Source organism: Archocentrus centrarchus, chromosome 1, assembly GCF_007364275.1.
Source record: "Archocentrus centrarchus isolate MPI-CPG fArcCen1 chromosome 1, fArcCen1, whole genome shotgun sequence".
NCBI classification, from domain to species: domain Eukaryota; kingdom Metazoa; phylum Chordata; class Actinopteri; order Cichliformes; family Cichlidae; genus Archocentrus; species Archocentrus centrarchus.
The window spans coordinates 16,209,131-16,236,877 of NC_044346.1; the positions used below are offsets into that span (position 1 = coordinate 16,209,131).

The 27,747-nt window shown below is 41.6% G+C and overlaps 2 protein-coding genes across 3 annotated transcripts; one reads left to right on the forward strand and one right to left on the reverse strand.

Annotated features, from left to right (window-relative positions):
* The first annotated feature begins 1,095 nt into the window (after positions 1 to 1,095).
* Positions 1,096 to 7,366, forward strand: LOC115782360 (caspase-6). Of its 2 annotated transcripts, none has more exons than XM_030732507.1 (8): positions 1,096 to 1,200; positions 1,493 to 1,537; positions 3,102 to 3,147; positions 3,240 to 3,383; positions 3,922 to 3,998; positions 4,166 to 4,341; positions 4,437 to 4,578; positions 4,983 to 7,366. In XM_030732507.1, exons 1-8 carry the CDS (start codon positions 1,122 to 1,124, stop codon positions 5,216 to 5,218), a joined length of 945 nt encoding a protein of 314 aa, XP_030588367.1. In that variant the 5' UTR covers positions 1,096 to 1,121; the 3' UTR covers positions 5,219 to 7,366. The 2 variants fall into 2 exon arrangements, with proteins under 2 accessions (XP_030588367.1, XP_030588377.1); XM_030732517.1 differs by having other exon boundaries at positions 3,105 to 3,147.
* Positions 7,367 to 7,502: 136 nt separating this feature from the next.
* On the reverse strand, positions 7,503 to 26,273 carry LOC115784502 (calcium uniporter protein, mitochondrial-like). Its single transcript, XM_030735746.1, has 8 exons — positions 25,937 to 26,273; positions 11,675 to 11,744; positions 11,360 to 11,527; positions 9,197 to 9,301; positions 8,893 to 9,053; positions 8,534 to 8,737; positions 7,972 to 8,088; positions 7,503 to 7,764 (listed from the first exon to the last, which is right to left on the reverse strand). The coding sequence occupies exons 1-8, from the start codon at positions 26,045 to 26,047 to the stop codon at positions 7,687 to 7,689; spliced, it is 1,014 nt and encodes a 337-aa protein (XP_030591606.1). The 5' UTR covers positions 26,048 to 26,273; the 3' UTR covers positions 7,503 to 7,686.
* Between the last annotated feature and the right edge of the window lie 1,474 nt (positions 26,274 to 27,747).

Here is a 27,747-nt window from a genome sequence, read left to right on the forward strand (position 1 = left end):
ATGGTAGCAATCCCCTGAAGTGCCCTTGAAGGTCATGTCTGTAAAATCACAGAACTAGTGTCTGTAATTTCAGCGTTTTTTTTTTTTTTTTTTTGTAGCTCAATCCAAGGAATAGAGCTGCCCACATAAAAAGCTGCTTTCTTGACCTCTGTGTGCAGCCCTGTTTCTGAGTTTGGAGTGCTCGGGCTGCAGTTTGACACTGGTTATGTCTATGAACTCGATCTTTCAGCCACTTATGGGCAGCGATGTAAATAAAAATGTTACATGTTAAATGTAGTTACAGTGGCAAATACTTTTATCTTTACACACTGAGCATACTGTTTATGGAATAACATTAGCATTCAACTGGAGTTGAATTTGTTTTCACCTGATGAATTCAAAGCTTTTTCCCTCTTTACCAACTCCTCTGGGAAATATCTGGACCTAGCTGCTAAGTGATGCTAACACATAGATTGCAGTACACACGTGGATCTGAATACGTGTACACAGATCTCAGTAGACACGCACAAATCTCCACACAGATCAAAAATAATTTTTCTACAATGATAGTCCCATAGATTTTCCTTCCCGCTGTTTACTGGTTGCTCATAGGGTGTCGTTTTGACTGTTGGCATTTTCACTGTATTATTGTAGGGTCTTTAGCTTACAATATAAAGTGCCTTGATAAATAAAATTGAATTAAACTGAATAGAGATGATACAGATGTGACTTGTAGAAGTATGTGTTTAGTTTCCAACAAAAATACTCGTGCTTTGTTAAGTTGTTGGCTGTCGTTTTTTTTTTTTTTTAACAAATGTTTAATGTTTGAATGTCTCATAAACAATGAGGTAAAGGCTTTGTGTTTTTAATCATGTATATGTTGTTGATTGTGTGATATAAGGCCAGTGGATTACGTTGAGCTCACTTAATCTTTTACTTTCATCTCATATTCTTGGTGTTGCTCTTGATTTGTTAGATGTCTGAACTTGTTCTAAAGCCTTACGGTTACAATGTAGAAAATACGGAAATTCTGATTTTTAAATCTGTGAAAGACAAACGTAAGAGCCAATAGTGTTTACTCTTTGAGCCAATGAGATTACGGGGGCGGGGCTACAGCCTATCTCTTAGAGTTGGCGACGGTAATGTATCCTTCTCACAGTGTCAGTCCGAAAAAAAGACGAACTGTGAACATGTCCGACAAGACAGGAGAGGAATGTGGAGGTAACAAATTTACATTTTTTTTTGTTTTTAATTAGAAACAGACATGTGACCTGTAAATGTCTGCATACCGTTTAAAAGCTGAAAAATAAGCGCAGCGCCACTTAGTTTCGATGTAAGGCTCCGTAGTTTTTAGACAGACTGAATGTGCTCTTTTAGAAGTGCTGTAACGCCTTTACTGTGGGTTTTTAGTTTTCCTTAAGTCCGTCACCACGTTAGTACAACATGTACATCTAGGTTTTAATATAATAGTTATGAACTCAGGACTTCACTGCTCCTTCTCTGACCTTCCCAGGAAGTGTTGCTGCAGACAGCAGACCAGCAGCTGACAACAAGCCAGGTGAGCAATTCACACAGTGATCTATAAATTACTAAAAGCTTCTTTTTGAAACATGGAAGTGAGAATATTTGCTCATACCAATGCAAAATTGAAACAAACTGTAAAGTTGGGAAAAAAATTAAACAAGTCATATATTTAATTGCAGGTGAAACAAACATTAATGTCAGGTTAAACAGGGTGAGATTATTCATCAACTCAAAGTACCATAATTTTTTACTGTCACACTGATAACAGAGCTCCTCAGTTCCTTTGATTCTTCGTCATCAGGTAGCTGGTCTGCACGAATCCATAAATGTGCTTTATGGGTGGATATCCAACATTTTTTTCTCCTAATTACCCATGTAGGCCTTTAAGGTGCACTTCATGAAAATCAAAGGAATGAATCATGTTTGTTTGAAGGTTTTTGAGGCTGTATTTTTTGTATTGCTTCCTTGTATTCAGCTGGGGTTTTCCACTGTACTTTACATGTGGAGTAAATAATAAAAAGCTCAAAGGAAAACCTCTAAAGTGGAGGCAAGATTTACTCAGCACCACAATATTTTAAAAGGAAAAGGTGAACCAAACGACCTTCATGGATGCACTTTTAAAAAAAAGTTTATGTATATAGAACCAACAACAGCCACCTCAAGGTGCTTTATTTAGGCAGCATCAGAATAATAACATTATAATACCTTTTAACCTTTATATGAAAGATACCCACTCTGCCTCCTTTGCACACAAAGTCTGGCCTACATATCTGTAAGGTGGAGAACAGACCTGTCCCTTTTGGCCCCAGTTCTTTTAGCAGCCTTTGCATCTTTCTCCACCTATCCACCAGCTATTGGCACTCTGAGCAGATTGAACAATACCTGCTTGACCCCCCCCCTACTAGCAATGATGGAAGACTTCATGCACTTGTAGCTGTACCATTTAATAGAAGCTTACAAAGCTACATCCTGCTATGTATAAGTGCTCTGTCCTGTTGCCTTTTTCTTTTGTCTTTGCCCTCACCCCTCAACTGGTCGAGGCAGATAGCTGCTCTTCACTGAGTCTGGCTCTGCCGGAGGTTTCTTGCGATTAAAAGAGAGTGCTTCCTTCCAAAGTGCTTGCTCACAGAGGATCATTTGATTGTTGGTGCTTTCTTCCAAGTACTGTAGGGTCTCTGCAGTATTATAGCACCTTGAGGCAACTGTTGTGATTTGGTGCTATATAAATGCAACTGAATTGAATAAGGGCTGTTACAATGTCAGATTTTCACTGCACAAAGGATTTCTCAATAACAATATGGATGGATGATATTATCATAAGTGCATTATTGATGCAACATCAATATTTCATTTTTAAATATCACAGCTTTCATCAGTGCACAGTTTCTTCTGACACACCTATTGGAGCATCAAGGAAGGAGTTACTGGCACAGGATAATCTAGAATGCAATCAGATGTGTGTTGTTACATTTTTTTCAGTATCATGGTTTTCATCAACACTGTATAATGCAATATTTAGATAAACTGTAAAGCAAGACTTGTCACTGCATTATTATTTTGCAATTATTGCACTGGTTACTTATGAATATGTTTTTCAGCAGTATGCACGGAGAACCAAACAGAGACTGACGCCTTCATCAGAAGGTAAATTCTTACTGCCACCTTTTGTGGCTAGCTGGAAATTCTCACTCAGAATATTGCCTGTATTCACATGCTAATTTTCACTCTAAAATCAGCTTCTTGGATCCTGCAGAGGAGTACAAGATGGGCAACAAACGACGAGGCATTGCCCTCATCTTTAACCAGGAGCGGTTCTTCTGGCGCCTGGGCTTAAATGACAGGCATGGAACCAATGCTGATCGTTACAACTTGGAGAAAAGGTACAACTTCCCAGCGATCTGCTGAAGAAAGGGAGAGCACTGCATTTGACATTGCTCTGTGCCCAAGAACATACCTCCACTTTCTTAGCAGCTCTAGATCTGTTATGTGGTCATACCGTATAACTGCTTTTTCCTGATTATTAAATGTTATTCCCTCCACCGGATTGCCCCAGGGCTGCATTCTTTCACCTCTGTGCACCAGGAAGTGCCAAAGCCATTATGTGATGTGCTATATTTTTAAGTTTGTGGAGGACTTGGTGATTGTGCCTCTTTTGAATGGTAATGACCCCGATCACAATCCCTCACTACAGAGCGTTATTGTGGCCTGGTAGTGGCTGATTTCACAGTGGTGTAAATTGTACCTAAAGAGAGGCTCGTGGATTTCAGGAAGAGTGCATTCGGTGTGTTTTGTGTTACAAATGAACAATAAATATAATTGTTTGCTTGATAGTTGTGTGATTTCTGCTGACTGGACAACAAAGGTCATTTTGATCTTTGATCTGCTAAACTAATCAACAAATTTTCACTTCCTGTTTAGACTGAAGAACCTAAACTTTGAAGTGAGGCCTTATGATAACTACAAGCAGGTGGAAGTCCTGGATAAACTCGCAGAAGGTACGCACATAGTTGGTCTCAAATGACTAGAGTACATTCAGAATGTATGCATGAAATCATCACTTGAATTCTTCCATAATTCGTTGCTCTCCTGCAAAGAGAACTGTGTCAAATCCAACATGCCAACATTCAGCTGCAAGTTTAACAAGTACCTGATGTCCCACCAGCTGCAGAGGAAGACCACTCAGATGCTGACTGCTTTTTGATCGCCTTCCTGAGTCATGGGGAGGATGACCATGTTTACTGCCATGATGGCAAAATCAATATCCGGGAAATCACATCCATGTTCAAAGGAAACAAGTGCGAGAGCCTTATTGGAAAGCCAAAGATCTTTATAATACAGGTACATGCTAGCAAAAAAAACCAAAACCTGTCTAGATTAACTTGCTATATTACCTATTTATAATACTTTGTTTGGAAACCACTGTCCATCTCCAGGCATGTCGTGGAGAAAAGCATGATGATCCGGTTACCCCTGCTGATGCCGTTGATAGCAGAGTAGAGGTGTTTGTGGATGCCAGCGCCATGCACACCCTCCCAGCTGGGGCTGATTTCATCATGTGCTATTCTGTGGCTGAAGGTGAGTCTTCTGGGATTTGCATGAACCTTTTGCATTTTATTTAAGCTGAGAGCAGATTTACTAAATTGTGTTTTTGTTTTTTTTTTTAAATTTCCCTTTTTTTCCGCCAAGGTAGATATGTGATCTTTAGTATAATTTCTTACCTTGTATTTTACTTTTACTTATTTTATTTAGTGTTTGAGAACCAGTTCTCATTTATAAACATGATCTAAACTTTCTCTGATTGGGCACCAGTAATGCTCTGATGATTCAATAGATTTTTTTTCTCTTAGTTGAAACCATATGAGTGAGCCTTTATAAATCCTGGTGTAAAGCCTTTGTTTCATAACCCCATGTCATCCTGCTTGGTTTTCCCTCAACATTCATTTTAACTTGTTTTCTCTTTTTTTTTTTTTTTTTTTAAGGTTATTACTCCCATCGTGAGACTATCAATGGCTCCTGGTATATCCAGGATCTGTGTGAGATGCTCCAGAAATTTGGTAATTCCCTGGAATTTACAGAGTTACTCACACTGGTCAACAGAAAAGTGTCCATGAGGAGCGTTTTGAAATGCCGTGACCCAAACGCTGTTGGGAAGAAGCAAATACCTTGTTTTGCTTCAATGCTCACCAAGAAACTTTACTTCCGACCAAAAAAATAACTGCAGCACACTTCAGTCTTTAAATGAGCTGTTTTATATTTTCATCTAAAAAGGGCTTCTGAGCAGAAAAAACAAAACACTTTTGCTTAATTGGCACCTTTGATATTTCCCATGACACACATCTAATAAAATTTAGACTTGGCAGCAGATTAGGACCAAACTTGGAAAAAAAAAAATTTTCTGCATCACCATCTGAATATGAACACATGCAAATTGACAATCTAGTGCAGTTTGTGGCTTCATTCGGTGCTGCTAAGCTCTTCAGGGTGCGTATATAAAACGTGTTCATTTGGCAGCGAATCGCACTTACGGCACAATTTAAATAAAAGATTTAGTTAAAATATGGTGTTTCCAGATGATTTGAAAAAACCAAAAAACAATAAACTAACAACTTTGAACCCAGATCAGGTTATGTGTTCAGCACAAATCGCCACAGTGATTTAACCAGGTAACGAGAAACACTTTTGTGACACTGAAACTCCAACTTTAGGCTCAGCTTACCTAACTGATCCATTAATATTGTTTTATAGTGCACCCCTTATATTTTCCCAGTTATCTCTGAATGTAAACATATAGTTGGCATCATATTGCAAGCCAAATACAAGAGCCCCTATAGTGATTAACATTTGAAATGGAAATGCTGTTCTAGTTAATGATTGCAACTGTGATCATCTTCCAAATAACTAACCCGATTATGACATAAAACAGTAGGATCAGTGCATCAGCTGAGTTTATAGGGAAAAGTCACCTCAAAATCAGTTGTTTATAATTCAGGCCTGTAGTGTTATTTATCCATCTTATTTGCTTGGGTGTTATCGGCTGTAGAAATGTTTGTCCTATTTTAATTTAATAGGAGTAAATGAGATGTCAAACTCAGCAGCAATGGCTTTTTCAAGAAAATGTGACCCAAGTACTGAAAAGATTCCACGTAGGAACTGTTTTCTCTTTGCAGACTCAGACATGCATTAACCTGTGGCAGCATGACGAGATGGAAAGGTTAAAGACGTCCCAGATTGGGAACCATGTAGAAAGAAAATGCAATTTGTAATTTTGGTCCTTTAAGGATCACAAGAGAAGTGACATTTAGTTCATTATATTAAAGAGAAGGCAAACATTTCTACAGCTGATGTCTTAGAAACTGGGCAACTATCACTAAAATAACAGGGATGAAGAAACAGCACTACAGCCCAGAGGAAAATGTCGTCCATTTAACTTTCTGGGTGAAAGCCAGATGTTTATTTTGTAAGAAGGCACCAAATTTGCCAAAACAGGCAACATTAAAACTGTCATTTTTAAATCCGGTCATTCACGGTGTTACTGTGTTGGATTTTGTCAGATTCAGTGTTTCTGTTATTTTTATCAGTGCCTGTGGATCAGCACCCATTGTTTGCACTTGAATTGCTTTAAAACTGCAGGGTGATTATGGACCACTGTCTTACTGCACAACGATGCATTCAATTTGATTTCTGTTATAAGTTAAAAGCACATGGTTTACTGTGGCCTTGTAAAAGAAGCTTTTTTTCTTGGCTGTTGGGTCAGTTTCAGGTTTGTCTTTGAGCCAGTTGTTTTCCATGGAAGATATTTTATCTCAGGAAACGGGTGACATTTAAAATTGGAATGACTAAGTTCCTAGTTGGAATTTTCAACTGCAACACCCCTTCAATTCAGACTTCCCATTTGAGAAGTTGGAGAAACCCCACCCCCTGACTTACCAATCCAAGTTGGTGGCAGTGGACATAAACAAACTGTAAGACTTGTGATGTACACTGACAGTGTTGTGTATTTGTGACTCACTAAATCAGCCATCTATAGAGCACTGACCAGGCTCTATCCATGAATGTCCTGCTGTGTTTATAAGCATAAAAACCAACTTACTACTTTAAAAAGGGAATTCATGTTTTGTGTCAGCCGTTTATGGTACATTTACTATTTACTATGCATATTTGCACCTAGATGACAACACTAGTGTGAAAAGTACCTCAGGGAGGAGGGTGTATTTTTTTAAAACTGTATGTTGGACCTAAAACACTTGTACCCGTGTCACATGATCTGTGAATGAACAAATGAATACACCAGAATACACACTGACACTGTATTTTTGTGGTATGTCAATCTTGTAGACTAGTGAGATTTTAGTTACTGCTTTGCCTTCAATAAAATGTTTCATAAAAATCTTCACTGGTTTTGTGACAAAGTGTGTGTGTGTGTGTGTGTGCATTTTTTTGTCCTGAAATGGTTTAGAAGCACTTGAAACCTCACAAATGAGACATCGGGAACACGCCAGTTTCAAACAGTTTGGGAAACATTTAATTTAAATAGTAATCAGTCTTTGTTTTTTATGATATAATTGGCATTATTATTGATTTGTAAAGAAAACAATGACATGAATGATTTGAGATAAAAAGGTGCCGTTATCAAAATAAAGCAGAAATTTGTTTTTGCTCTGTTAAACTGTGAGGGACCGGCGTTCATGGCCTTGGCTGGATCTGCTCAATTGGTAATTGAAGTTGGGTTGGATATCTCAGACGCCTCAGGTCTTCCTCCACCTGACACACAGGAAACAGAAGATCACAGACAAGAAAAGCATTTGGACTTGTTGCAGATTTTTGAATAACATTTCATCAGAACCTTTTCTGGCTGATATTTCCAGTAAATAAAAAAAAAAACAAAACAGTTCCTGGTGCATTTGTTTAAGAACAAAACATCTAAGAAACATGGACTGTCACACTTCAGTCATTTAAGATGAAGCCAACCTGAGCCAGCTCGTCTTTGAGTTCGTTGTATTTTTCCACGTTGAATCTCTTCTTCCTGGCCCCTTTATAAAAGTAACGCAGGAACTGCCTGTCTTGGGCATCTGGGTATAGGTAATCCTGTGGGAGAGAATGAAGGAGGTGCATTGCATTTCCCAAACTGTGATCTTGAGATGATCACAATATTTTGTAGAAAAAAAAACAACTTGAAAAGTCAGTGAAAATGTTGGTAGATGACTTGCTGACTGTTAGGTTCTAATAGCTAGTTGCTGCCCAGGTAGGTGTGACCAAGAATAAATAAAGAGTAAAGTGATTTGTCAGCAGTTACCCTGATAAGAAGTCAAGTTTGAGCAGTTTTTATTTACACTGAAAACAGCTATCAGTCCTCAGAACAATAAAATTCAGGACATCTTTATTATAGCGTTTGTGTTCTTTTCACAGTCCACATAACTGCACATGGACATGCCCGAGACTGAAGGAACAACTTCCCAATTTGTGAAATGGAAATATCTGAGGAGCACTTGTCATCTACGCCTACAGTCAGTCACATGTCTCTGAGTCTTACCTGTTTGGTGAGTATATAGTAGGCGAGAGCCCCCATGCTGGTCGAGTATGTGATGAAGTAAGTGACGGGTTCCATGACGTCCCATGAATAGACCCACCAAGTGAGCCAGGCCAGAGCGCCGCCCTGCACAGACAGCAGCGCCAGCCCAACATAAAGAGCCCTGGACGTCTGGAAGTCTGATTTACGGGACAGGTCTGCCTTCATCTGTCAGCAGTAAAACACAGAAAGTGACGGGATACCAAGTGTCAAACGCTAAACTGAAAAAAATGTTATCTGTTACCTTAAAATCAGACTTTCAACCAAGTATAACAAAGGAGAAAGAGTGTAGGGGTGTGCAGATGCTGAGACACATTTCGTACCCTCTCCAGAGGCGAAAGCTCCTGTTTGAGGTTGTCCAGTCTCTCCAGAAGCTCCTTCTCCTTCAGCAGTTGGTGTTCGGGCTGGTGGAGCGCTGTGTGCAGCAGGTGCACCACATGTTTCATGTCCTTCAGCTCCATAGCCCGTTCAGCGGACGAACACACTGCAGCAGAGGGCACAACAGGGCAGAGAAGGAGGGGAAAGTAAAAATGAATGAAATATGAGTGAAATCTAAGATGATAACCGCATTTTACTACCAGGATCAAGTGTAATTGTAAAAGTGCCAAATGGAGAATTGTGTTGTACCCTTCTCAGGAGCGCAGACTTCATAAACTGCATCATTGATGACTAGCTGAAAGTCCTTGTCCAGCAGGGCATCTATCAGCGTGCTGTTGGCAATGCGCTCTCCGTCTGTCACAACAAGGGTTGACTTGAATTAGCGTTATCCTTTACACCCTGAAAAACGGTTTGCTGACACAGCAACCAACACATTCAACAAAACACAAAGAGACAAAAAGTATAAAAGACATGATGAAGCACATTGGCCTAAAAGCTCATCTGCTGCTCTTGCCTAACAAATCCCATCTTCTTAAGTGATAAAAATCTGTGTGAGAACCAGGGTTATTATAGTTAACGAAAACGAACGAAATAACGAAAACTGAAATTGAAAAAACATTGTCGTTAACTGAAATAAATAAAAACTATAATTAAAAGGAAAAAACGATAACTAATTAAAACTGAATTGTGAGTTTACAAAACTAACTAAAACTAACTGAAATAATCGATAAACTTACTTTCATTTACTTGTTTTTTTGGGGGGTTTTTTAAGCCTTGTGGATTGATATGAAATCATTGTTTCCGCTCTCCGAGTTTAAGCTGGGAGCGCCACAGGACAACTGTGTGAGTGCGCATGTGCGTGCGCTCACCGCGCTGGTCCGCAAAGTAATGGCTGCGGTCTGCCGAGTCCCGTATGGAGGTTCTTTGAGTACAAACACCTGCACACGACCACAAGGTAATTAACACACACAATCCAGCTACACAAGCATAAATGCGGACATGAGGTCGGCAACTTCTGTAGGTTGTGTACAGAGGCCGCAAAGACCCTGCAGGTTTAATTAGCGAGCATCTAACCAAGCTAGCTCCAAAACAGAAGCAGCTTCAGGTGGTGAGAACATCAGGATGCAGCTGGATTTGAGCTTTGACTCCTTCAAAGAGTTTGTTTTTGTTTAACACCACATGTAGGCGTTATTAATCTGCTGCACTGATGCTGAAGTTTATTGTGGAGTTTATTGTAGAATTTATTGAGTTTGGGAGTTCATGTTTTTCTTTGTTTCTCCCTGATTATGCTCATGTGTGTCCTTAATATTACACAAATTTAGCATGTCTTGTGAACAGTTGGTTGTTGACTATATTTCTTTAAACTGTATCTTTTGTCAAGTTTTCATTACACAATAGTCACTTTTGCGCCTTGAATCTTGCACCTGATTAGGTATGAAAATACTAAAACTAATACTGAAACTAACTGAAACTAACTAAAACTAAGCATGAAACCAAAAATAAAAACTAATAAAAACGAGCAAAACCACTCTGAAAACTAATTAAAACTAACTGAATTAGAGAAAAAAAAGTAAAAACTAACTAAAACTAAACTATAATGTAAAATCCAAAACTATTATAACCCTGGTGAGAACCGGTGTCTCCTGTTTCCTTCATGGAAAAATATGTTCCCCTTAAGCTAACTTAAGGAGTGATGCATCACAGATCAACAGAGATAGCGCGAGTACTCTAACTGCTCTGGGGCTAAAGTGTGTCAACACCACCACTGATTGAACTGGTTCCCACACTGGGGTTTGGGATCATCTCAGATGTGAGTGGCTATTATATGACTGCAGGAATGAAAAGGAAATGTCTTCCAAAATTTGTTTCTTACACATTTCTTTGTTTCACTCTTTGAGGCATTTTTCTCCTGTGTCAAAAGCCAGCCCTCAACACTTTGTTTAGAGGTTCAGGTGTGTGTGTGTGTGTACCAATGAAACCTCATGTTACTCCCTCAGTCTCATTGAGGAGCCACAGAGCGTGGATTTTTTTTTCCTAACATTATCAGTATGTAACACAATGTCCCCCTGATTTTTTTTCAGGCTTGTTGTCGTCAGACCCAAACAAACACTGACTTACAAATATGCAGCTGTACTCCCCGAAATCTGTAAACAGACAGCACACAGTGACTTTCAAACTCGTTTTAAAGCCATAATCTGTGCTGCAAAATCAGACAACAGACACTGCCCCCGTCTTAAAGGGCAGGAAGCCTGTGACCTATTGTACTACAGTAACTGATAATTGCTCAGTGTTAAAGTGAAAATGGATAAATGATTACTGAGGAGGCATGTTGCTTAACTAGCTTCTGTTGAGCCTTTTTTTTTTTACGCACACCCAGCAAACCGGACTGACTGCACCTGCTGCATACCTCACCTTTAGAGAGAACCGAAGCGGCAGCTCCTGGGTCCTCTCTCCTCACATCGGCTATCAGGTCGCCCACACTCATCAACATGGGCCTCAGGAAAAACAAACACTTCTCATTTCTGGATGGCAAAGGGACTTCCAGGACCAAACGGCCATATTTGTACTTCAAGGATGCACCTGCAGCACAGTGAAGAGGGGACATGTATATGTATCTGAACTGAATTTGTACTTCAGCCAAAAGTAAAGAATGTAAGGGACATGTGGCAGTAGCAGACATGTGACATATCAGTTTAATATTCTGTGGAGGTGATAACATGATATTACCACTGGAGGGAGCAAGTGTAGTGTAGAAAAGAGGCTGATAACTTCCAAGCGGAGGCCTTCTGTACTGAACCTAAAAGGAAGGATAGGAAGGAAGAATGAGCAAAGGAAAGAAATGACTCAGTTTGTTCTTTGTGTTCTCATGTACGCACACCCCGCCCTCGGCAAACTGTCATATCAGCAGATGTTGGAGAGTAAACAGATCAAGAGAACACTAAAAGGAAGCATCTGAGGGGAAAAAAATGACACACCTAGAAACCATCTGCCAGAAGCCAGTTCAGCCGTGTTTACCAAGCCGTGGCACCGTAATATGCTTTTATGTCAAAACGAATTTCTTCCATTAAACTCAATGCTTGAAAGCGGTTCACTTCCTGTCCAAGCGGTTCATAATTTGACCAGCTGATAGCACAGATTGGTCTGATTAAAACAGCTGATGCACGACTTTAACTCTTTTTGTGACAACAGTATTAAATGCTTAATGAGATGCCAGTGTGTCTGTCAGTATGAACAGCACATTCCCGCCGCAAGACCTCAGGTACCTCCCAGACTCCTGACTGTGGAGAAAACATCCACAGAGAACAGTTCATTATTCCAGACAGCAGGAGCACTTCTTTGTCCTGCGCTCGGCATTCGCTGAGCGCAGTCCTTCCACTTTAAATGCAAACTTGAATGTCTACTCAATGCGGCTTTTTTTAATATTAAGTTGTAAGTATAATTTGACAATGGGGAAAAAACAAATCAACACTAAATACTAAATCTGACCACAATCTGGACACTGCAGTATTTCTCATTGAGTCCTCCCACTTGAATACAGCTTCATCCCACAAACGCGCAGAGATGCTGCAGACACGCTCTCCCATCCCATTTCCTTCCAGCTGGGAGTTTGTTCAATCAATATTACATTAAAGAAGAAAAAGGGAGCTGTCCATTTTTATGGGAGGAAGGAGTAGACAAGTCTTGAAGCACAGTGTTTCTCACACTGTTCTGGAGAGAGGGCTTTGAGAGGAAAAAGGTTCATATATAGAGTATTAAGTAATGTGTACATTAACCTCACACTTAACCTGAAGCATTTAAAGCCGCAGTGGATAAAGCAAAGTGTGAAAATGCTTGAAAAAGTTACTGAAAATTACACAAAAGTTCAGTATACAGGGGCTTATTTATCAGATATGTATCACACAGTGAAGAAAAATGTGGACAAGAAGAGTGAAACAAAGTGCTCCCGTGAGTCAAATTTGAGTTGTTCCAGATAGAGACAGAGTGCAATTAAGGGCCGCCTGCACTGGTGGGTGAAACTATATGAAGGCGCCTTCTGTCTGATGGCAAAAAACTGAAAAATGCCTAAAAGCTGCAGTGTACTGAGGAAGGAAGCAAGGAGTAATAACTGGCAGGACCAAAAATCTGAGCCTTTTATCAGGACACTAAGTTGGATGAGAACAGTAAAACATGAGGCATTAGTAGAAAGGACAGGAAAACTGTGGGATCTTGTCTGTATACTTTGTCCCTAATGAGTTAAATGTCCAAAGGGACTCCAATTTATAGAGCACTTTCCTCCTGACTGCTTTTCTTCCTGCCTTGGCAGCTCCATCTTCAACATCCTTTGTCCAATATATCCACTATCCCTCCTCTGCACATGCCCAAATCAGGTCAGCCTCGCCTCCCTAACTTTGTCTCATACATCATAGCAGGTCACAAATCATCCCCGACACTCGCCTCCACCCACTCCACCCCTGCCTGCACTCTCTTCTTCACCTCTCTTGTGCACTGTCCACTGCTTTGGATGGTTGACCGCAGGTACTTAAACTCATCCACCAGCTCTCTCATTCATACACCCATGTTCTGTCTTGCTATTATTGACTTTCATTGCTTTTCTCTCCAGAGCATCTCCCCAAGTCTCCAGGCTCTCTTCCACCTGCTCTCTACTCTCACTACGGATTAATATTCAAATATAAAAATATGAGAGGCTAAAAACACACTTTTTGCTTACAACTCACCCAGCAAACATGGCCCCTTGGGGCCAATGTGGGGGCACTGTGGGTAGACCCACTGGGACCCACAGCAGGCTGTGGGTCCCAGTGGAGGTATGTAGTGCAGAGCCCAGATGTGCCCTGCACTACATACCTCATTTCATGCAGATACCGAGGCCCACAGTGAGCCTGCCCATAGAAAATACAACTGCTGTTGTGGGACCCACATGCGATAAATGTGGGTTTAGAGCTCCCCACCGTAAGCCCACAGGGGTGTATTTGCTCGGCATGTTCACACTGAGGCTATAACCTATAGTGAGGGACAAAAATTTGTTTTAAGGGCTCACAAGCAAAAAAAAAAAAAAAGAGGAAAAAAGTGCCCCAATACACCCATATCATCATATCACAGCAATCCCAGAAACCATGCTGTCCTAGGAGTCCAGAAAAAATCTAGTTATTCTGTCACCACTCAGAGTTAACACCAAACACCTTCACAGCATGTTTAACAGACCAAGAAAACCTTCTGTATGTCACCCCTACTCCGGCAGTCACAGTACTTCATTAAACTGGGTGGTGCAGGCATTCGCCACCAACACAGTTGGTGCGTGAAATAAAATGCACACAACACTTCACTCACATTAGCAAACAGTTCATGAAATGGTTTAACAGGGGGGTGAGTGGAGCGCCACTTTTTGCACATCGTTGCCCTGCTAATGTGAAAACAGCAGAGCTGAAGTTGAGCATTAAGGACGAGGCCAGACTGTTTGCTGAATGGGAGTGTGTGTGTGTGTGTGAGCTCACTGACCGAAGAAAATTCAACAGCTGAGTGCCTACAGGCATTTTATATTCTGTGTAGACACGTTACCAATCCCATTCTTAAATCAACACAACGTGGCTACCATGGCAGATAATACAGCTTCAGGGCTGTGTGATGAATAATTGTCCATTTCCAAAGCCATGCTCCCAGCCCTCTGTTATTATAGTCTGTAACACAGACTATAATAAGGCCCATGTGACCTTCTTTTGTCTCTCACCTTTATGCGGCAGTTACAAAGGCACTTACAGCGAAGGACGAAAACATTAAAGAACAATTTGGCTACACTAGGTTACATCTTTACAGCAAACCCATCTACATTTATGGGGAGGGGTGACAGATGACCCCTAAAACAGATTCTTGGGTTTGAAATTGAAAACAGACTCCAATTGATTTTTGGGGGTATTTTCAAACAGACTATTTAAAACCTCTCTCTCTTTTTTTAAATGTTATTTTATTGAGCACAGCGCTAAGGTGAATATCACGGTTTTTGTAGATATCTAGTCTTGGAAACTTGGAACAAGGAAAACATTTCTTTGAATTATTTGAGGAAACTTTAATATTGCGCTCAAGTATAACAGGTAGCAGCCCTTTAAAGGTTGCTGAGCTGGATGAACATTTACTTTGGGAACACAGCAGGAGAGTCACTTTGAGACTGCCACGCAGTTTTGTTCAGTCTTTCACAACTCTATACCACCAGGAGTGTTTTGGGTGTGGAGCGTTTAGGTTGGATGGTGTCTCTTATTTTGAAATTTGGCAGATTCTCTATGTCGTTCCTGCTGTCCTGCAATCTCTTGAGTAGGTGCGGTCAGCTCCAGCAGCAGCATCGGAGCCAGAAACTAACTATTCACGGGGTTAGAGGCTCACAAAATCCATCGGGCTTCATCTTCTGCAGGCACAGAATGCATGTACAAAATCTCACGTTGGCACATTCAATATTCATTGAAATATTTAAACCTAGTAAGTGGCTTTCAAATCAGTCACAAAAGAGGGGGCTGCTAGCACGCTGCTGCCATCACCCTCAGTGTGCGTGTCGACTTGTCTCCACGCTCGCCAGCTACTCACTGAGAAGCAATGAAATGTGACTGTTCGCCTTATTTTGAAGCTAATGATTTCCATTTCTGGAGTGCGTTGTACTTTGCACAGTTTCAATTCCTCTCCGCAAGTAGTTGGCAAGTGTTTGCAAACAAGTCCTCATCTTCCATGCAAACTACAGGCAACTTCAGCAATGTGCTAGTGACCAAAGAAATCGCAAGCAGGTTTCTACCCACTTTCAGGCCTTTTTTTCAACACATTGAAATCTGAGGCCATGTTTGAACATGAATATCTCAAAAATATTAAAACAAACAACTTGTCACATACACATGCATGTAGTGAAATCCAGTCTCTGCATTTAACCGATCACACATGCGGCACAACATGTGGAGCAAGGGGCAGCTAGAAAGCACCTGGGGAGCAAACTGGGGGTTAAGGGCCTTGCTCAAGGGCCCACAGTGGTTTACTGAGGGTGGAGACAGGCAGCATGTCAACACCTCAATATTCTATCTGTCTGAAATTGCAGATCCCAGTTCATTTTTATAGTAAAAAAGGCCAGAGAAATTTTCAGGCTTTTATCTTTAGTAGTTTTTGAGATATTCATGTTCAAACCTTTCCTCAGATTTCAAAGTGTAAAAAAAAACATGCTGAAAGTTGGTCGACAGACTATTTTTCAAAAAGATATAGCTTGAAAAGTACTTGATATGTGAAGCTAAAGTTTCATAGCAATCGTTATTTATGTACAACCTTTGGGCCATAAAATTGTTGGGAAAATCAGAGACAGTCAAGCAGAAGACCCACGATGATTTTAGATGGATTGACCCACACATTTTTCCCTAACAACCTCTGGGTGCCGGGGGGTGGGGTGGGGGTCAATGACCGGTCTCTTTGCCTGTGTAACTGAGGCTTTAGCAACCAATTTCACAGCAAATGCCCACAACTTCCAGCAACCACTGAACGAATACACATTTTTCAGTTTCAGTAACCCAAATTAAGCTACAACCGCCTGTGCTGGCATCCACCTGTCAATCAGTATGCTTATTTCTCCTGCAAAGCTGGACACATTAACATGGGGGTCTGCATTTTCACCCTCAGAGGGGGTTTCACTAAAGTTTTACTTGAGCTATTCCAATTCAAAGAGATGGACCCACCCATAGATACACACAACACACATACATGAGTGGTTAAGACTGTGGTGCCTGGACATGCCCACGTATGCCAAACACATGAGTAATATCTAACTGCATGGCTCTCATGGCACAAAACATGCATGACTTGCAGAGCCGGTCGGCCCCTCTGGTTTGACAGTCTGACTAAAACCGCCTTTGTCTAAATTTGTCTTCTTATCAAAACAAAACACACTTCCCTGATACACAATGCATCAATATTCAGAGCGCAGAGTGGTCGCTGTCTGTCTATTGTCCTTCACACATTCCTGGAGCTGCAGGGGATAACGCTGCACATCTGCCCTGCATCGCCAAATTGTTTCTTCCAACTGTTCACAGAACAAATCAGCTGAAGGTGTATTTACGCCTTGAGCTAAGCGTTTTTTATTTATGTCACGCCAACACGGAAGGAGAGGAGCAAAACTGGGGAGTGAAAACTTGGGAATATGGCGACAAGCTGCGATCTCCTTCCTCGTGCAGGCTGTGGCTTCCTGATCGAGTAATGATCAGGGCGGTGGCAAGCAGCCTCGTTTTCCCTGCAGTCTTCCATCAGGTCCCTCCATTATGAATCCTGTCACAACTGAGCGATGGCCTCCGAAAGGAATCGGCTCTCACTCTTGCCACAGATGTGATATTACTAAGCAAAGGGAATTTTTCCACTTTCACATGGAATCATAAGAGAATGACTTACAGTGTCTAACCAGAGTGACCCGAGGCAGCAAGAAAAATGTGCGAGTGTGATAAACTAAGGCTGCCAGGAGTAGAAATTGAATTACTCTGTTGCCATTATGATTGAGAACAGCCAGCACTCTGCCATGAAAACAATTTGCATTGAACCATTTATCTTCTTCTACTCAGTTAATGATCCGGATCGGTTAAAAGAACAAAGAGAAGGTGGGAAGCGGGAAGAAGACGCATGTGGTGTGATGTACTACATGAACACAAGGCTCGGGTTGTGTTTCACACAAGTACAATTAATAAAATGTTTGGTAACATAAAACAAAACAGTAGAAAACACAAAAAATAATTAAAAAAAACAAACAAAAAAAAAAAACAATTTCTCGTAATCCAAACTGGCTGCAAAGTGAGCTTTAAAAGAAGGTGTAACAAGCAGAGCGTTCCAAATCATGAATCTACCAGGGGAGGAGTTTTAAAAAAAAAAATCTTCTCATCTGTGACCACACAAAAAGGGTGGAGCGAGCACTTATATTTAGCCCATTTTTTTTCTTACAGTTCACCATCTCTCATTTATACATCTACATTTATAACTGACTCAACATTCCCCAAGCTTATCTCAGCAAAGAGTGCTACAACTTTCAACCTTGAATACCACAAGGAAAGAGCTGAATATTGAAAAACAAGGGGTGTGTGTTTGTGTGTGTGTGGGGGGGGGGGGGGGGGGGGGGGGGGATGTCCCTTTAGGAATTCAAGTGGTGTTTGCAAAGGTCCAGAACAGACAGATCTAAGAGAAGTTAATTAAAAAGGAGCAGAAAAACAACTTCAAACAACGACTTAAACTACACTGCAAAGCTGACACAAAAGCCTCTGAGTGAATCACATTTCCTCTTTTGTGACACATGGCTTAGCAACGCTTCATCACAAAGTCATACCAGGACAAGAACACACCATGTAGATGAGTATCTTGTTGGATTAAAAGCTATACTGAGTTTAGTACCCTTCAAATTTATTTTGTATTATTATTATTGTGTACTTTTATTACTTTAATCTGTATTTTCATTATGTCTACTGTAGTCCCTGTCACTGAAATTATTGTGATTTATATATCCATGGATGTTGTTAATGAATATAGGTTTCTCTTAGTGGGGCTAACATATATTTGAAGGAAATGTATCCCTGTTGGACTTGTCTCCTCCATCATTAATCCCTGGATAACTTTTGACAGAGCCGGACAGATGTGACAAGGGTAGACATGTGTATGTGTTGATATAAAATTGTTGTTGAAAATAAAAAGTTAAAAAAAAAAAAAAAAAAAAGCTATATTGAGTTTACTTATTAAACCCTCAGTGAGAAAAACTCCATTGTTTGCAGGAGAGCTGAAAAGGTGAAAAGGAGTTTACTTGTGACCTCCTTGTCCAATGAACACAATGGCAACTTTCACTACTTATCACACAGTACATTGCTATGATGGGCTGTCATAACAAGCCCATAACAATGCGGGGTCAACACTATCACACCTGCCGTTTACATTTTTTCTGTAAAGATTGTTAAATATTACAATAACCATACAGTAACCTAATCACATGGCAGCAACTCAATGCATGTAGACATGATCAAGCTGAAACTGCGGGTGCTGAAGTTCAAACCGAGCATCAAAACGTGGAAGAAAGGCCATTTTAGTGACTTTGAATGTGGCATGGATGTCGGCGCCAGATGGGCTGGTCTGAGTATTTCAGAAACTGCTGATCTACTGAGATTTTCCCACAACCATCTCTAGGGTTTCCAGAGAGTGGTCTGAAAAAGAGAAAATATCCAGTGACAGGCAGTTCTCTGGGAGAAAATGACTTGTTGATGTGAGAGGTCAAAGGAGAATGACCAGGGTGCTGTGAACTGATGATGAAGGCAACAGTAACTCAAAGTGTGGGGGAAACACCAGAGCCTACCTGAGTATTGTTGCTGTCCATGTTCATCCCCTTATGACTACAGTCAATGAAAAAGTCATTTTATTTACATAGCACATTTCATTACGTTTAAAGTCAACGTATTTACCAGAAAAACAAAAATCTAGAAGGGCACTCAGTAGACTGCATACCTCCCCACCCCAAATTTTGTCATCAAACACAGAGCATCGTGAAAATGTAGCAGCTGCCATAGTTCAGTGCCTTTCCCTATAAAACCTAAACAAGAACATAAGAAAAATAGTGTAAAACCAGTTTGTATATAAACAAACACAAGCACTTACAGGGGAATAAATATGTAACAAATATTCAAAATATACCAATATTGCATAAATGCAGTGGTTGCAGTGGCAAGGATGGTTATGATATACTGAACATATTAATAAAGCACAGTGAGGTAGTCAGAAGAGGAAGTGAGTAGTGAGTCAGTGAACCTATTGTTGTGTATTACTGTATAGTGTTCAAGAGTCTAATGGCCCAGGGGTTAAAAGCTGTTCCTGATACTGTCCGTCCTTCCCTTCTGTGACCTGAGTCGCTTCCCTGATGGCAGCAGGTTGAACAGGTGTTGACCAGGGTGAGAGGGGTCTGCCAAGATTTCCTTTGCTCTGCTAATGGAGTGACAGCTGACAATGTTCTCCAGGGGAGGCAGGGGGCAGCCAGTGACCCTCTGCAGAGCAGAACCAGACAGACACACAGGACATTAAAAGAAGAAGGACACCTGCAGCTTCTCCTCCAGGTGGTTCCTCCACAGGACATGCAGGAAGTGGAGTCTCTGCTGGGCTTCTTTTTTTTTTTTTTTACCAGTGCTGCTGTGTTGGCAGTCCAGGTGAGGACCTCAGAAATGTGGGTCCCCAGGAATTCGAAGGAGGCTACTCTCTCTACACATACTTCATTGATGTAAAGTAGAGCATGGTCCCTCTCTGCCTCCTGAAGTCAATGACCATCTCTTTGGTCTTAGTGGTGTTCAGCTCCAGATTGTTTTTGAAGCACCATCCTGCCAGATCCTGTATTTACTCCCTGTAGACTGATTCAACCCCCTGCCCCAAATCAGGCTGAGCACCCTGGTGTCATTGGCAAGTCCAAGTCAGCCAACTTCTCCACCAGGATGTCAGGGCTGATGGTGTAGAACGCCAAACTGTAGTCGACGAACAGCATCCTGACATAGGTTCCCGAGTGGTCCAAGAGTTCCAAGGCTGTATGGAGAGCAGTGACGATGGCATCCTCCGTGGACCGGTTTGCCCTGTAGACAAACTGGTGTGGGTCAAAGTTCTGGAGGAGGCGTGCTTTGAGGTTCTTGAGGATAAGCCTTTCAAAACACTTCATGACTTCAGACATCAGCGCCACTGGTCTGTAGTCATTAAGGTCTTTTATGGCTGTTTTCTTAGGAACTGGGATGCTAGTGGCTGCCTTTAGACAGGACGGGACTTCAGCCAATGTCAAGGATGTGCTGAATATCCTGGTCAGTACTCCTGCCAACGGATCTACACGGGCACAGAGTACTTTCCCCAGGACCCAATCCAGCAGCTTTCTGTCCTCTAAAAAACTTCACTGAGGTATGAATTTAAAAATTTTGCCAATTGAATTTTTTAATGTTTGAAAAATTTTTTGATGACCTTCACCTTTAACCTTGAAAATGAAACCATGTATTCTTGGACCCCTAAGATATATTTCCAGTTTCATCAATTTTGGTTCAAAACACTGAGTTATACTGCTAACAAACAGACAGACGGACAGAGGTTAAAACATAACCTCCCTCCACCTATCGGTCGGTGAGATAACTATGCAAGTCTACGTTACAAAAATCCACTATGGTTTCTATGGTTTTTATGCAGTAACCATGGAAAAATGTAGAAAAACTATAGTTAACCATAGTGGATTTTCGTAAGGGACAGGCAATAAAACAAACAAAATAAAATACAAGTTAACACACACACATACACACAAGTTATTAAGCCTGTGAAATAAAAAGGCTTGGAGTCTGTTTTTGAATGCAGACAAGTTGTAATTGACCTCAGGTCAGCAGGCAGCTTGTTCCAAAGATCAGGACCACAGACACTGAAAGCACCCTCAGTATACTTAGAACTAATTATGGCAACAGTTAAAAGGTATGGAACTGATGATGGAAAAGGTCTAATTGGGTTATATACACTGAGCGAGCCAGAGATGTACTGGGGGTGGGTGGGGGGTGTGAAACCACAGAGAGCTTCTTACCTAATGAAGTGGCTGGTGAGCCTATATGTGTATTTGGTTCCACGAGCAGAACTTGAACATTGAATATAGTCATAACACATTATATAAGATATTGAAATAATAATAATAAGTCCTGATACCTAATGGTAGTCAGGGTGCCCTTGCCTAGCCTGTAGAGGTCTGTGCATCCCTCCATGGATATGCCTCCCTAGACCATCACAGACCCACCACCAGACCAGTCATGCTGAATGATGTTACAGGCAGCATAATGTTCTCCTCGGCCTCTCCAGACCCTTTCAGGTCTGTCAAATGTGCTCAAATGTGACTGCCTGTCTCCTGGAATCTCCTCCATGCTTTAGGGCAGGGCTCCAGGCCTCGAGAGCCCCTGTCCTGCAGGTTTTAGATGTGTCCCTGATCCAACACACCTGAATCAAATGGCTGAATTACCTCCTCAGTATGCAGTCAAGTTCTCCAGAGTCCTGCTAATGACTTCTATACTTGACTCAGGTATGTTGAAGCAGAGACGCATCTAAAACCTGCAGGACAGGGGCTCTCGAGGCCTGGAGTTAAAGAGCCCTGCTTTAGCGACTGTGCTGAGAGACACAGCAAACCTTCTGGCGATGGCACGTACTTATGTGCCATCCTGGAGGAGTTGAACTATCTGTGCAGCCTCTGACCCTAGCCAAATACAAAACAAGTGAAAAAACAGAAAAGATGAGGAGGGAAAAAATGTCAGTGGCCTCCACCTGTAAAACCATTCCTGTTTTGGGGGTCGTCTCATTGTTGCCTCTCTAATGCACCTGTTGTTAACTTCATTAACACCAAAGCAGCTGAAACTGATTAACAATCCCCTCTGCTACTTAACTGACCAGGTCAATATCCCAGAAGTTTAATTGGCTGGAAGCTAGTGTTCCTTTCATTTTTTTGTGCAGTGAAGATTTACAAGGGTTACAATATGTCATTCATTGTGTATTTAAGTCAATGAGTGCGTGTTTGTGATTTGTAATATGCAGACAGAGGCATGACGAGTGACTGGCCCCCCATGATCACTTCCCCCCACACACACACACACACACACACACACACACACACACACACAAAATGACTAAATAAGGTGTCAAAATGTTTAGTACAGACTTGTTACTCAATGTTTTTAAATACGTAGAAATTCACGTTAACACGATGTGCACACACATTACAAATGTTACACTGAACCTGTTTCGAATTCAAACTTTTACTTTAGCTCAACTTATTTAGTTCTCTCAGGTCATGTTGGTCCAACTTTCCTACAAGCTGAAGCCTTATTACATCGCAAAAGGAAAAGCTCCTTTTCACTGTGGTCCTTATATAGATGGAAATACTAAGAAGTGAAGTTACATAACTTTTGTTGACACTTTGCACAAACATGCGTTTTTTTCCCCTTGAGAAGTAAACTCGAGAAAACTTGCTGTCATCTGATAGTGATAGTGTGTGTGCGTGTGTGTGTGTGTGTGCGTGCGCAAGTGAGGTCTAAAACTCTCACAGAAAGACGGTTCTCTCTATACTGCTGTTGTGTTGAGCAACAGCTTCCTCCTTAAGACACACTGGACTACAAATGAAGAAAAGAAATCGGTTCTTGATATCTACTGAGGCCTCGTGTCACAGTTTGTGTGCCTCCTTACAATGAACACTCACTTTATTTATTGCCCTAATAAAGACCAGCATCTGCACCTGGCATGGCCTCACTTGGCTGTCAAGGTTCTTCACATTAAATCACTTATATTTTACAGTGTATGTCTGCCCACTGCCAAGACAATGAAAAACTGCCAGAGAGCAAATAGAGTGACGCTTAATTTATGCTACTGTGTTGGGTCTGTTTGTGGAGGGATTTGTTTATGGAAAGCCTACGTAAAGGGGTTTTCAACTACCGGAAACCTGTCTTCCAAAATCTCAACTGCGAGTTGTTTGACGTGGATGACGCTGCGCTTCGGTCAAATGCTGATTGGTTGGCAAGTTAATTGGGAATGGGAGAAGCCTGAAAAAAGCATCAAAGATTTAAAAAAATAAATAAATAAATTATAAAAATACAGCATGAAAAGTGCAGACAGTGACCACAGTGCATTGCACAACATAATTTTGACACTGCCCTCATCAGCTTCGCGCTCTGCAGTCCGAAGCTGCCCACGGACCACCAACGTGCTGTCACCGCTCAATCATAACATCTCCATTAGTGGTCACCCTGCATGACAAAGTGATCCTGTCTGTCTCAGCCATGTGAACATTTTTTCAATTCACGGTTTCTGCAGAATAACAACAATAAATGCAAAGGAATGTTTTCTGCTTTCTTCTCATTCCTGCTTTGGAAACCTGCTTGTGTAAGATCGGTTTTCACAATGTGAAGCATTGTGTCTCCATGCTCTAATAAACACATTTGTACTTCTGGAAATAGGTTGCAGTCAAACTCACTTGCAGATGACTTTGTCATGTGTCCCGCCACTGCGCTCAAGGGCTGTATCATTGAGCCCATATTAAAAACGCTCCCAAAAGCCTGACATCTCATTTTAGCATTTCACACACATTCGATACACAAACTAATGCCTTTCCTTTCTTCATCCTCCTCAGCCCCATTGATTCAGCACTGAAGGTTTCACTCGCACTCGAGGCTCCAGAGACAACACTGATATTGATTCTCTCATGTGATTGTGTGAAACTGCAAACAACTAACACTGAGCATCACTTGAGTTTCCTGTAGGTCAGAAAGGTTTCTCTCAGCACTGAGAGAAACCAAACATTCCTGCATTATGCTTACCTGTATTACAGTATCGTGGAGCAAACTAACCCAAACTTCCTGTCATGCCTGCGGTGAAACTTTTGCAGAAAGATGTTTGAATATTTTGAATCTGGTGGTCTCTCATCAGGGAAAAGCCCATTTTTTTTAAAAGACATGTGGCCTGAATATGAATATTGCCCTATAGATAGCCAAAACAAGTGGTGTTGAATTGAGGATTTGGCATGGATTTTTTAGGCTAACCAGATCCCTAATGTCAAAATGCAGGTAAACCTAGCTTAGCTTTCTATGGTCTAATGAGCATTCTCTAGATTGACCTCTGCCTACTTCCTCTGCTTGGTTGCATTAGAAAGAGTCTGATTAAAAACTGGTAACTTGCTGTGTGGATTCTGAAAACTGATGCTGTATATTTGCATGCAGCCCCTGCTCTCTGCTTTTTCAAGTGTATTACCTTCCGATTAAAAACATGCTGTGGTGCAACTTCTCATTTACAAAAAAATGGTCTTTTCACGCTGAATGTCCCATTTTTGGGAGGTAATGTAATTCAGATTCTCCCAGCCTCTACGGCACTGAGGTTGATGAATTCCTGGCTGGGAAAAGAAAAATTGTAAAGCACATAACGGGCCCATCTGTCACTGAATATCTGCTTGTAGTTTTGCAGGGGGAATTTTGGTGGTTAAAGACCATAAAAACAGAGGAACCTTTGTCGCACGCTGTTCCCAGTCTTTCTTGTCTCACTTCCTGTCCTCTAAACTGACAAAATAAGGCAGCCCTATAAAGCACATCCATGTGATGCAAACTGCTCTTTCTGTAGCTGATATGAGTTGCATTTTGTGCTGAAACAGCGTAAACTGGTGCATGGGGCTGCTGTAAGGATTTTGCTTACTGAAGCTCCACTTTTATATATGGTCCAGTCTAAAAATAAAACTCATCTTAGTCACTCTGGCGTGTAGGAGTGAGTCACTGCATCTTGCCCCTCTGACAGCTTCAATTTTTTTCCCAATCCAACAAACTCCATCTCAGCATCCGTCTGTGGAGGCTCTGATTGCATTTAGCACTGCTCTCCCTGCACACTCATAGATTCGAGGTGCCTAAATTGAGATCTGCCTGCCTGCAACTGAGCTGACCAAAGCAATTTCATGTAGTGGGTGATAAAAGATGTGGGCTGAAGAGGCGCCTTAATAAAAGCGTGAGTAAAAGCCTCATCACAAAGATCTTAAGGTGATGCTCTGAGGCAATGTGGGCTTTCACTTTCTGCAGCATTTCCCTGCTGCACTATTTCCTGCACTGTGGGCTGGACATGGTTGTTGGCCGGTGATGTACACATACGGTGATATAATAACATACTGGCTTCCCTGCTGAAGGCTGCACTGTATATAGCGCGGTAATGATGTCTTCTGGGACTGGTCTTCAGGTTTATTGGTATATTTGAGAGGCAGCTGGAAAAGAACTGCGTTAGCGGTGAGGTGTTGCACACACAAATACACATTTTCCGAGGCTGATTGTTTCGAGCACGCATGTAAACAACAGAAAAATTAAAAAGTTTTGAAGTCCCTCTTTGAGAAGCGCCCACGCCTGATTGGAGGAAGATTCAAATCGGTCACAAAAACAGCGTCTGGCGCTTCAGCAGGAAGCCGCGGTACACTTAAAACGGAGGCGCCTGCAAAGAGCTCGGTCTACAGGGTGGATTTACCTGGTGTGGAAATGAAACCGGACGAGCAAGTCTGAGACCGCAGCGGAGAGTAGGAATACTTCCCAGAAGTCCCGCTGCAACTTTGCTGACCGTCCGCACCGAAGCCATCATCAGGTGGTAACCGTTTTTAGGTGTGTCGCTGGGGCATGCCGGGAGGAGATACTTCCACAATGTGCGCCTGGGAGCCCGGTGCTTCAGTTTAAAACGGGCCGCTGTCTGTGCCGAATAATAACGGACAGGATGATCGCTACGGAGGAGGAGGAGGGACAGAGCAGCCTGTGCTGCATACCATTTCCTGCGCTCTGTGCCAGACTCCGCTTTTCTTTTGTCCCACCACCACTCCTCTTTTTTTTCTTCTCTCTACTGTTCTGCATGAAGCAGCCAGTGAGAAGCCCGCCAGGCTCACGGGACTGTAAGCTGACATCCAAAAGCACCCCACCCACCTCTTATGAATCATCTGAAGGTGATCTGATCGCTAAAATAGCACATATATGAGGCCGCTTAGGGCTCGAGCCCGCTGTAACTTTACACTTTGAAGTCTTCACAACTTCAAAAGGGTGAAGTTGGGTAATTAGCAGAGTGAGGTGCTCCTCTCATGAGCTCCACTTTAAGCATGTCACCAACAAATTGATTTCCCCTGATCCCAAATTAAAACAAGCCCTTAAAGTGAGTTATCTCGCTGTCTCGAAAAGCCAAACGTTTTAGTATCGTGTAACTGCGAGCAGTGAAAGTAGCCACAAAGCAAAAAAAAACTGCAATCCAGCTGTCAGCCATCAGAGGGAGCAGTGAGCCATCATGAGTAAAAGTCACTGACGTACATGAAGCATGTATAAAAAATAATGAGGTCAGCACATGTGCGACTAACCAACAGTTCCGGCTTCAGACTGCTCTAGACGGTCCGATTCGGCCAGCCTTTTAAACGCTTGGTTCTGTATGACGTCAGTGAGAGGGGATATTCCTAATATGGACAGGGTTTGGTATGGAAGCTTGTTTCTGCCAGTGGAAAAAAAGAAAAAAGCCAACTGCTGAAATGTTGAGATAATAACTTTAAAATTCAATTTAGCTCTGCCTGGTGCAAACAAACAAAACAAACAAACAAGCAATAAAAAAACTAGAAGGGCATTCAGTGGAGTGCATACCGCATATTGCAATAAATACCACCCAGTGTTGTCAATACTCCATCAAATTTTGATGTTAGTTGCATGTCACTGACTTTTTGTCTGTGTAATCCTTAAATGTGTGAGTATTGTGCCTATCTCACAATGGTAAAGAATCCTTGGATCCAGACCGTGATCACCACCAAAATTTTAATAAATTGTTGCTTGTACCACCCCCAACAACTCCAGAAATTTTCATAGAAAACATAACCTCCCTGCACCTAATGGTGGGTGAGGTTTTTAAAAAAAAAAAAATCAGTGGTGGAAACAAACTTCCAAAGTTTGAATAAACCTGCTGTTCAGATCTTCTCTATGTGGGTGCAGCCAATGAAAAAAAGGTAGGGCAGACTTAAAGTGAGAGTTTCAGACAGTGCTTGAACTGAAGGTCTGCATCAAGGCTCAATATTAGATTTAAAATAAATTAGCATTTTGAACTGTGACTCATGCAAAGCAGCCCAAGTAGAGTTCATAAATAAAAAATAATAGCAGGAGAATAATAATAGGAATATAATAGATTGAGTTTTGTGTGGATAGGTATCCTGCCAGCCAGGGAGGTCAGGCTCACAGACCATAATCTACTGCAGTGCAGACAGAGGGAAACTGTGCCCACAATGAAAAATGTTCACACTGTGTTCTGTGTTCTATCCCCAGAGT